Raw genomic sequence first — 11,712 nt, forward strand, 5'->3', positions numbered from 1 at the left:
TGTCCTTCTTTACTTCTTGTTACTTTCTTTGTTTTGAAGTGTATTTTGTCTGATACTAGTACTGCAACACCTGCTTTTTTCTTCCTGTCGTTTGCATGAAATATCTTTTTCCTTCCCTTGACTTTTAGTCTGTGCATGTCTTTGGGTTTGAAGTGAGTCTCTTGTAAGCAGCATATAGACAGGTCTGATTTTTTTATCCATTCTATTACTCTGTGTCTTTTGATTGGTGCATTCAATCCATTTACATTTAGGGTGATTATTGAAAGATATGTACTTATTGCCATTGCAGGTTTTAGATTCGTGGTTACCAAAGGTTCAAGGTTAGCTTCTTTAGTATCTTACTGTCTAACTTAACTCACTTATTGAGCTATTATAAACACTGTCTGGTGATTCTTTATTTCTCTCCCTTCTTATTCCTCCTCCTCCATTCTTTATATGTTGGGTGTTTTATTCTGTGCTCTTTTGTGTTTCCTTTAACTGCTTTTTTGGGTAGTTGATTTTATTTTTTGCCTTTAGTTAGTATTTGGTTGGTCTGCTTTCTTTGCTGTGATTTTATTTTCTCTGGTGATATCTGATTGGCCTTAGGAGTGCTCCAATCTAGAGCAGTCCCTCTAAAATACTCTGTAGAAGTGGTTTTTGGGAGGCAAATTCCCTCAACTTTTGCTTGTCTGGGAATTGTTTAATCTCTCATTCATTTTTAAATGATAATCATGCTGGATACAGTATTCTTGGTTCAAGGCCCTTCTGTTTCATTGCATTAAATATAGCATGCCATTCTCTTCTGGCCTGTAAGGTTTCAGTTGAGAAGTCTGATGATAGCCTGATGGGTTTTCCTTCATAGGTGACCTTTTTCCTCTCTCTAGCTGCCTTTAAAACTCTGTCCTTGTCTTTGATCTTTGCTATTTTAATTATTATGTGTCTTGGTGTTGTCCTCCTTGGCTCCCTTCTGTTGGTAGTTCTGTGTACTTCTGTAGTCTGAGTGATTATTTCCTCCCCCAGTTTGGGGAAGTTTTCAGCAATTATTTCTTCAAATACACTTTCAACCCCTTTTCTCTCTTTTCTTCTTCTGGTACCCCTATAATGTGGATATTGTTCCTTGTGGATTGGTCACACAGTTCTCTTAATATTGTTTCATTCCTGGAGATCCTTTTATCTCTCTCTGCATCAGCTTCTATGCATTCCTGTTCTCTGGTTTCTATTCCATCAATGGCCTCTTGCATCTCATCCATTCTGCTTTTAAATCCTTCAAGAGATTGTTTTATTTCTGTAGTCTCCTTCCCTACTTTGACCATTACGTCTTGTATTTTTCTCTGCAGCTCCACCAGCATGGTTATGACCTTTATTTTGAATTCTTTTTCAGGAAGATTGGTTAGGTCTATCTCTCCAAGCTCCTTCTCAGAGGTTGTCTCTGTGATTTTGGTCTGGATCAAATTCTTCTGCCTTTTCATGGCAATAGACATAGTTGTGGGGAGCTGGTGCATGTGTTGGCTGGGAAAACGTCCCTTCTTGCTAGTTTGTGGCCTTCTTTTCCTGGGAGAACATCGACCCCCTAGTGGCTTGCGCTGGGCAGCTGCATGCAGATAGGGTCTCTGATTCTTGCCCGGCCACTGTGAAAGATGCTCTGCCCTGCTGCTGTGGTCTTGGCTAGCCTCAGGCTCCTGCTCTGCTATGGTGGAGCTGCGCCAGAGGGGGAATGGGCACGAGGCTGTTTATCATCGTGCAGGGCCTCAGAGCTGTGCTGTCACCCAGGGGGTTAGGGTGCATGTAGTTCCCCAGGATTCCCAGCTGGTGGGCTGAGAGTGCAAGGGCACTTCCGTCCAACTGTGGGGTCCCTGTGCCTTTAAGACTTTCAAAAAGCACTCACTTTTCTTTTGTCCCAGGGGTACTGGCTGCCGGGACCCACTCGCAGATTTTACTGTTCCGTTTCCCTAGTATCCAGCACCCCATGCACTGTGTGTCTGCGCTCTGGTGCAGATGGCTAGGGCTGGGTATTTAGCAGTCCTGTGTTCCCTCTCCCTCCCCACTCCATCTCCTCTCCTCCCCTTGGGAGCTGGAGTGAGGGGCACCCTCGGGTCCCGCTGGGCTGTGGCTTGTATCTTACCCACTTCGTGAGGTGCTGGGTTCTCGCAGGTGTAGATGTAGTCTGGCTGTTGTCCTGTGTCTTCTGGTCTCTCTTTTAGGAATAGCTGTATTTGTTGTATTTTCAAAAATATATATGGTTTTGGGAGGAGATTTCCACAGCTCTTTTCACGCCAACATCTTAGCTCCTCCTTCCCACAAGGAGGCTTTTTAACGGTACTCTTTGTTTCTTTACATTTCTCAGAGAAAAATCCTACAAGAAAGTGTGAACCTCCTATGTTTGCAGACGATAGGGATTTCATGTTCTTCTGTTAGCCTACCATTTCTGCCTTTAGGAATTCATTAAGTGTGTTTATTCTTTGTACCAGCTTATAAGGCTTTTAGTGGTATCTATCCTAGGTAAGCATGCATCTTGTTATCCATCAGGTATTGTCGTCTGTCTCTAGGTTTCAAGTTAGACATTTGTCCTGTAACCTCAATTTGCTTAGAAGTTCTAGAATTGCAGTTGTTAATTTGCAGTGTGTCCAGATATTTTCTGGTTGCAATGATAGTAGTGGTGTTCTTTCCAGATCTCTACACATCTGGGACACAAATAGAAGCTTTCTCTTCATCATTCACCCACCATTTCACTCTATCCAATGTGAATTTTTCTCTTTCCTTGAAGTATTTGACAAGTGATATCGTTCTTAAATTATGGAAAAATTTTTACAATTATTTCTTCAGTTTTTGCTTATGTAATATTCTAAACTTTTGCTGTCATTTCAACAGTCTTCACAGAACCTTTACCAGGAGTAGACTCCATCTCAAGAAACCACTTTCTTTGCTCATTCATAGAAGCAATTCCTCATCCGTTCAAATTTTATCATGAGATGCAGCAATTCAGTCACATCTTCAGGCTCCACTTCTAATTCTAGTTCTCTTGCTACTGCCACCATATCTGCAATTATTTCTTCCACTGAGAGTCTTGAACCCCTCAAAGTCATCCGTGCAGGTTGGAATCAACTTATTCCACACTCCTGTTCATGTTGTTATTTTGACCTCTTCCCATGAATCATGAATGTTCTTAATGGCATCCAGAATGGCAAATTTTTCCAGAAGATTTTTATTTACTTTGCCCAGATCCATCAAATGAATCACACCTATGGCAGCTATAGCCTTATGAAATGTATTTCTTCAGTGATAAGACTTGAAAGTCAAAATGACTCCTTGATCCATGGGCTGCCGAATGGATTTGTTAGTAGGCATGGAAACAACAGTCTCATACATCTCCATCAGAGCTCTATCACCAGACACATTGTCAGTGAGCAGTCATATTTTGAAAGGAATCCTGCTTTTTTCTGAGCAGGGTGTCTCAACAGTAAGTTTTAAATATTCAGTAAACCATGTTAAAAACAGATGTGCTGACATCCGGGCTTTCTTGTTCCATTAATAGGGCACAGGCAGAGTAAATTCAGCATAATACTTGAGGGTCCTAGGATTTTTCAAATGGTTAAATGAGCAATGCCTTCAATTCAGAGTCACCAGTTGCATTACCTACTTAGAGAGTCAGCCTGTCCTTTGAAGCTTTGAAACCAGGCATTGACTTCTTTAGTTATGAAAGTCCAAGATGGCCTTTTCTTCCAAAAGACAGCTGTTTTGTCTACACTGAAAATCTGTTGGTTAGTGTAACCACCTTCATTAATTATCTTAGATCTTCTGTATAACTTGTTGGAGTTTCTAGATCAGCACTTGTTGCTTGACTGGGCATTTTTATGTGATAAAGATGGCTTTTTCCTTTAAATCTCATGAACCAACCACTGCTAGCTTCAAACTTTTCTTCTGCAGTCACCTCTCTCAGCCTTCCTAGAATTGAAGAGAGTCAGGGCCTTGTTCTGGATTGGGTGTTTGCTTAAGGGAATGTTGTGGCTGGTATCATAGTTTATCCAGACCACTCAAACTTTGTCCATATGAGCAGTAAGGCTGTTTCACTTTCTTATCATTTATGTGTTCACTGGAGTAGCATTTTTAATTTCCTTCAAGAACTTTTCCTTTGCCTTCACAACTTGGTCTAACTCTTTGGTACAAAAGGCCCAGCTTTCAGCCTATCTGAACTTTCCATATGCCTTCCTCACTAAGCTTCATCATTTCTAGTTTTTTGATTTAAAGTGAGAGACTTGTGACTCTTCCTTTGACTTGAACACTTAGAAGCCACTGTAAGGTTAGTAATCTGCTTCTGAAGAATCCAAATTGTGATGTAAGTTTTCCCCCCAAAAATTATGACCAAAATAATTTTGAAAGAGCTCTGACATGAGGGAACTAAATTTGTGTGGTATGTAAATCTGAGTAGTGTAATGGGTACCCTACAAGGCACACTATCCACTATCATGTACCTCTTAAGAACCCTTTGGATTCCTGTTACCTGTTCTCTGCTTCTTTTTCTCAGCTTTTGTGTGTTTTCTTTTTAATGGTTTGTACCTCCAAACTTCAAAGGACTCCTCTTGGATCCATTTCACTCAGATACAAAGAAAGCTGGAGTTATCTAAAAATTTATATACCTATTCTTCTCACATCTTAAACAATTTATCTTGGGCTCACTTTTTAAATAAACCACTTTGCATGTGAATCCTCATTTCAGGGTCTGCTTCTGGAGAATGAACCTAAATTATGTAAACCATGATTTTGGACTTGATGGACCCATCCAGCTTCCATCACACTATCTGGCAGACAAAATGGCAGTCTAACAAGAACACATAATGAGCATATCCTTGAAACAAATGGAATAGAAATGCAAAATGTTGCACAGCACTGAAACTCTGTCTTTCAGTCTTGAAGTATAGCTCTGATTAATTTCATAGAGGATATTAGGAATAAATGTGTTCACTGTGAGATGGAGAACAAGAGATTTAAGCAAAGCTTGAAATCAGTGTGTGGGGTGATTACTCTACTCTTGATAGAGAGCTAAAAACAAATGAAACTTACCAACTTTCTGGCTAATAATTGTATAGGAGTTTCTGGAACAAGCATGTCAGAAAATCAAAAACTAGGCCTTATTAGGAGGTATTGAGAAAATCTACTCACTGACTCAAAGGCAGGAATTTCAATTAATCATCACCCAATATTATCCAGGCAGGAGACCCAAAAGGAGATGAAGACTGGTTGTAGACTGGAAGCTGGCTCAGAAGAGGGGGGACACAAATTGACACAGAGAAGTCTGCACAGATGGCAGAAGAAACAACCAAATCCTGCCTCTTAAAATGAGTCTGCCTACTAAAATTTCAAAACATATGAAAAAAGTTAAAGTTAAAAATCTAACAAACAAAGTCATCAATTTACTACTACTTTGGAACCCTGTAACATTGACTTTAGCATACATGTTTTTATGATACTAAGAGATAAATAAATAACACAGTAAGGCAAAATATATCAAGATCAAACAGCTATTAAATTATTAGATATCTTTAAATATTAAAAGTGTAATAGATGGAATATTCTCTACTCTATGGTTATAAATGAATGGGTGATTTTGAAGATAGTACTACAAAATTCTCTCAGAACACAATGTAGAAAAATAAGACATTAAAATAAAAGCTTTTAAGCAACATAAAAAATAGGTTGAGAAATTACATATATTATAGAACAACCCTAATGAGACTGGCCAAAAATTCTTAAAGGAAAATAAATGATAGAGAATAAATATTTGAACAAATAACCAGAGAATTTTCTGTAAAGACATATTTTTTCATTGTAAAGTATATTACTAACAAACAGGATAAATAGATATAAATCAACAGTAAAATATATTGTGGTGAAACTGATGAACACTGAAGACTTTTTTTTGCCATTTTATTTTTTTAAAGTATGGTTCAGTGGCCTTAAATACATTCACATAGCTATGCAACGATCACCACTATTTATCTCCAGAACTTTTTCATCTTCACAAACTGAAACTCTGTACCCTTTAAACAATAACTTCCATTGATGTATTCATATAATTGTATAGTACTCAGCAATAAAAAGAAACAAGTTACTGATACATGGAACAGCATGGATGAATCTCAAAACTTACTGAATGAAAGAAGCTTGACACTAAATCATGCATACTGTATGATTCTGTTTATAAGATGTTTTGCAAAATCTACAGTGAAAATAACAGACAAAGGTTCACAAGTGGGGAAGTAGGGACAAGAATTAACTAGGAAGGGAAATGAGGTAGTTTACTTGGGTGCTGGTAATGCCCTATATCTGAATAGGGACTTGAGTTATACAGCAGTTCGCATTTATCAAAATTCACTCAGTGACACTAACATTTCAGCATTTAGATTTTACCTCAAAAGAAAAAGAGATGGTGTAATCAAATTTTGAATTCTAGTTAATGATATGCATGCTAAAGTATTTAGGTTAATGTATACTGATGTCCATAACTTTTTTTGAAAGGTGGATTGATGAATGGATAGAGATATAGGTAGGTGCTAAGGCATGTATACTAAAATGTTAATAGTAAAACTTAGATGTGATTATATGAATGTTCAATGTGGAATTGTTTCAACAGGCTCTATGTTTGAATTTTTTTACTTTCAAGCTAAATGAATGCTAAGAAAACTTGAAACTATTTATTAGAATATTAAAAGTAACAAAATACCAATGAAATTAAAAATATTAAATGGAAATAGACAAAGATTACAAGTCACTAAAATTGATTCATGGGCAAATGTAAAACCCAAATACACCACTAATCACTAAAGGAATTAAATTGGTAATCAAAATTTTTCCTTCACAATAACAACAAAAAGACAGGAAATCCTCAAAATTTTAAAGGTGAATTTTATAAAACCTTCAACAAAGTGACAATCCCTTTTTTATGAAAATATTTTAAGAAAACACAAAGATGAAAGAAAGCATTGTATTAGTGACAAGATCAGATGTCTAGAATAGGCAAATCTATGTAGGCAAAAAGTAGATTAGTGATTGCCTAGTGCAGGGGCATGGGGGAGGGACTGGACAGTGACTGCCCATGTAAATGGGATTTGTTTGGGGTGTTGAATATGTTTTGAGATTGGGTTGTAGTCATGGCTGCACAACTCTGTGAATGTCTAAAAACCACTGAATTGTATGCTTTAAATAGGTGAATGAACTTTGTGACATGTGAAACATAATTTCAATAAAACTGTTGAATGCAAGAAAAAATTACACTATCTCACTTATGAACATAAATAAGAAATTCCTAAGTTAAATATTGCCAAAGTTATTTAATTTTTACTATTCTACCCAATAAAGTGATTGCAGTAATGCAACAGTACTTCAATACCTGGACACCTACTGATACTATAACAGAAAAATTAAATAATAAAAACCATATGCCTATTTCAATACATTTTTTCAACATGTACTTATGGCATGCCTATTATGTGACAGACACTATACATAAGTAAATAAAAGAGAAAAAAAAGTCCCAGTCCTCAGTAAAACAGAAAAACCATTTGATAAAATTATATACTAATTCTTAGCAAAATATGGCTATAAGAGAACTCTTATAATAAGTTAAAAGTACTCATCAAAAACAGGACAAACATCTTTAATGCTGAAATATGAGAACCTTCCTCACTGATCCCAATAAAAAGATGTTCGTACCAGAGGTGCTGGCCACTGAATTAACTCTAAAATGAGATACATAAGAACTGCATAGAAAAAGAAAAGAAAATATTTCCCTTTATTGAAGATGAAAGAATTAAAAGGTATTTAAAAAATCCAATAGTATGTATAAACAAGCCATTAGGACGAGGAATATAGTTCAACAAAGTTGACAGATACAAAATCAGAGTACAAAATACCACAACATTCCTATATACTAGACAAGTAGTAGTAAATGTCATTGAATTTCATAATAGAAACAAAAAATAAAGGTTTATCAGCTAATACAGCCAACAAAATTCATGCATGCTTTTATCAGAATAATATTCACCAATGACAACAGCAGAACAGGATGCTGGTGCAGAAGAATGAATGAAAATGTTGAACTTCTGCAAACACCACTTTGCCCAATGCTGGCCACATCGTGAGTCCATGGACCAGAGCTAGGCTCACCAGGAAGAAAGGGATGGGCACTCACTCCTAAGGGCAGACTACCCTACTCCTAAGAATTGCAAACTGCCTTGGCAGTGGGGTCTCTCAGATAAAAATCCACCCTAGGTATTTTCTGTTTCTCTACCTATAACTTACACATCCAAAATATATTTATTGTTCACAAGGCATGTCTGAAACTATTTTAATGTTCTTGAAAAAGTAGTGAAGATGCCAGGACATATCCTTGATCCCTTTGATTTTATATTTTGTGCTGCTGGGGATTGCAAAGTGAAGGGGAGGATGACAGTTGACAGTTTGCAAATATGTAAAAACTAAAAGGTAATTTCAGAAAGAAAGAAATAATTCTGACCATGAAAAATTTAATCCCACAGCTCTCCCAAATCTGCTCACTAATCCTCCAACAGTGTCTCATGCTCCAAGTGGCAGTGGCTAAGATTCTGTTGGTTTCCTTTTGGGGTCTGCTGCTCTAAAGGCCCCATGCATGCAGCATTTGCTCTGCCACTGACTCCCTCACCTTCTGCTATTTCTGCAGCATCACTGGGGCTGCATAGCAGAGCTACTTGTCTAGCAGTGTGTACAAGCTGGGGAGGCTCTCTCCTCTCACAGCTGGAGATGGCTGGCCATTAGATAAATGGTTTGAAGCAAGAAAAACAAATGTGTTACTTGTAGTCTCTATCGGACATGCCTTGTCCAATAAGCAATTTCAAATATCCCAATTGTCCTTGGACATCTCCATCTGCAATTTCCTTGTGGTATTACTGTATGTCTTTTAGGTCTTTTTCTTGCAAATGACAGAATCTAATTCTGACTTACTTAAGCAAAATAAAATAAGACAACAACAGTAGTAAAGCATTAAAAAGGGAATTCATGAACTGGATCTTGGGTTGCTCACAGCATCAAGGGGAGAGTCATTGTGTCAATGTGGTAATGAAAATAGGCTTTAGGATAAGTTCATTTGGTTCCAAATTCCATACCTACCACTTACCTCTGTGAGTCAGTTTCCTCTTCTCTGAAACAAGGATAACTATTTACCTAAAGCAGTTTTTGTGATATTTAAATGGAATAATGTAGGTAGAGTGCTTAGCACAGTGCCTGACATGATGCAAATACCTAATCATGTGCTCTTAATAGAATTCATGTTTATAAATGCCTTGAAAAGACAGACTCTAGGATAGCACTTGATCTTATCAGCAAGGGCACTAAAATAGGCTGTCAAGAGTTCTACAAACAGAATGGCTGACCTCTGCCTCTATGAATTTATCCTCAAGATTAAAATTCCTAAGAGAGTAAATGGTCTGGCATTGACCATGTGCTCATTCCTGTACCAGCCACTGTGCCAGGAAGGAGTGAATAGTGAGTGAGGGAGGGAGGAGGATTTGAGGATATGGTGATTAAGAATTTCTCTGGAACTACATTGAACACATGGAGCTTAGTTACTGGAAGAATGGTAAAGATCACCAAGGCAGACAATAATAAGTCCACCATGCTGTATGTAATAGATTAAACATTTTTGTAAGAAAAATTGTTAGACAAGAGGTTTATCTATAACCCTTCCTCTGACTAGGACAGAACTAGTATCATTTCAAGGAAATGACTCTACCTTTTTAAAATGTTTTTACGAAAAGACATAAGTTGTCTTGCAGATCCCAACATAACAGAATTCTCCCTAATATTCAGAAACTATTTATTGCAGTTTTAACCAGTTTCTCTCCTCATCGTTCTGATTTTATAGTCTATTGTTGGAAACATTAGAGACAATTTCTCAACATTCTTCTCACAGCTGCCTTCACCTCCTTGTTCTTCAGGCTGTAGATGAGGGGATTCATCATGGGAGTGATCACACTGTACTGCAAGGAGAAGATTAACTCTTGAGTGGATCCTGAATTTGGCATGAGATAGCGGAGTAATCCTGAGCCATAGAAGAAGCTCACTGCAGTGAGGTGGGAGGAACAGGTGGAGAAGGCCTTGCTTCTGCCCTTGGTGGAGCTGATGCTCAGGATGGTGAACAAAATGCGAACGTAGGAGAAAAATATCAGGAGGAAATTCCCAAGGAAATGCAGGAGGCTGGAGCAGAGCAGGGCAGTAAAACTTGCAGACACATCAGAGCAAGACAAAGGGTAAAGAGAAGGAAGCTCACAGCTGAAGTGGTGGATATTTTGAGCTTCACAGAAGTCTAAATTGAGAGCTACAAGGATATTGATGAAAGCATCCAGAAAAGCCAGGCCCCAGGAGCCCCACACCAGCCCCATACACAGCTGTCTGTTCATCACTTGGCCATAGAGCAGAGGAGAGCTGATGGCTACATAGCGGTCATAGGCCATGACAGCGAGAAGGCAGGATTCAGTGCCCCCAGTGGCAAACACGAAGAAGACCTGAGCCAAACAGCCCTCTACTGAGATGGTTTTCTTCTCAGACAGGAGGCTCTCCAGCAGCTTGGGCACAGTGACAGAGGAGTGGCAGAGATCTAGGAAGGACAACTGTCCCAGGAAAAAGTACATGGGGATGTGGAGGTGGGAATCAATCTTGATTACCAGCAGCATCGTCAGGTTCCCCATTAGGGTCAGGAGGTAAATAACAAGGAACAGCCCAAACAGCAGAGCCTGGATTTGGGGGTCAGCAGACAGCCCCAGGAGGATGAACTCAGAGACTGCACTATGGTTTCTCATTGCTTTCAGTATTGTCTTTGGGATAGAAGAAAGAAGTTACTTCTTATGTCTAAGAAATACCCAAGTATTTTAATGCTCTTTCCCATTCACAAAGTTTCATGCCTACTTAAAAATCTGTGTCCTGACATGATAAACTTCCCTAAGTCTCTAGATTTTCTAAAACCTGTACCATTCTTTTCTGAAGGACCCCAACCTGGATCAACTCTCTGTTCACCTTTGTTGTTCTTTCTTTAACGTCCTAGGATTTATTTTTTTTATTGCTTTATTATTAAAGCTACTGGAGAACATTTGTAAACTGTGGATAATATTCCAGTAGAGAGGGAGAAACTGTAGGACGAATTACAGAAAATGGCAGAAATGGTGTCTTTCAGTGCAGTTGGGTTTCAGAGCAAAGCAGAAATCCCTATGTGGGGCTGGATTTACTTCATCCATCAAACATGCATGAAGTCAGTAGATTCGATGTTAGGAAGGAAGTTCCCATTTAATGAGTTTTATTTTTCAATAAATATGTAAATGGAGTCATTAATGGAAAATGAAGAGGGGTGGTGACTGGAGATTTGCAGAGTGAGAAGAAAGAGAATGAATTAGAGAGAAAGCAGCATAGAAATATCCCAGATGCTGTACAATTGATCACGAGAAATTGTTGACCAGTATAGGAACATACTCTGGTCTTAATCTCCATGCCCAGTTTGTGTGGTCTGTTCACATTTGGCTCTTGCCTGTGCCCTCACGCCATCAGTAAACATACACTGCCTACAAACTTTCTAAAGCCTGCTCTGAACTGACAACCCAACAACCACAGACTCAGGATGACCCTTCAACAATCCTGACTACTCCATCTTGACCCTCCATGTCCTGCTCTCTGTGTGTTCATACTGTGAAACTGGCATATTCAACCTCTCAAAGG

The 11,712-nt window shown here is 38.4% G+C and overlaps 1 protein-coding gene across 1 annotated transcript; it reads right to left on the reverse strand.

Moving 5' to 3' along the window:
* Nucleotides 1–9,887: 9,887 nt before the first annotated feature.
* LOC118914844 (olfactory receptor 8S1-like) lies at nt 9,888–10,805 on the reverse strand. The gene has a single exon (XM_036890094.2). It carries the CDS (start codon nt 10,803–10,805, stop codon nt 9,888–9,890), a length of 918 nt encoding a protein of 305 aa, XP_036745989.2.
* Between the last annotated feature and the right edge of the window lie 907 nt (nt 10,806–11,712).

Source organism: Manis pentadactyla, chromosome 10 (genome assembly GCF_030020395.1).
Source record: "Manis pentadactyla isolate mManPen7 chromosome 10, mManPen7.hap1, whole genome shotgun sequence".
Lineage (NCBI taxonomy): Eukaryota > Metazoa > Chordata > Mammalia > Pholidota > Manidae > Manis > Manis pentadactyla.

Coding starts and splice junctions, on each gene's coding strand:
- LOC118914844 (XM_036890094.2), bottom strand. CDS start 10,805: ATGAGAAACCATAGTGCAGTCTCTGAGTTCATCCTCCTGGGGCTGTCT.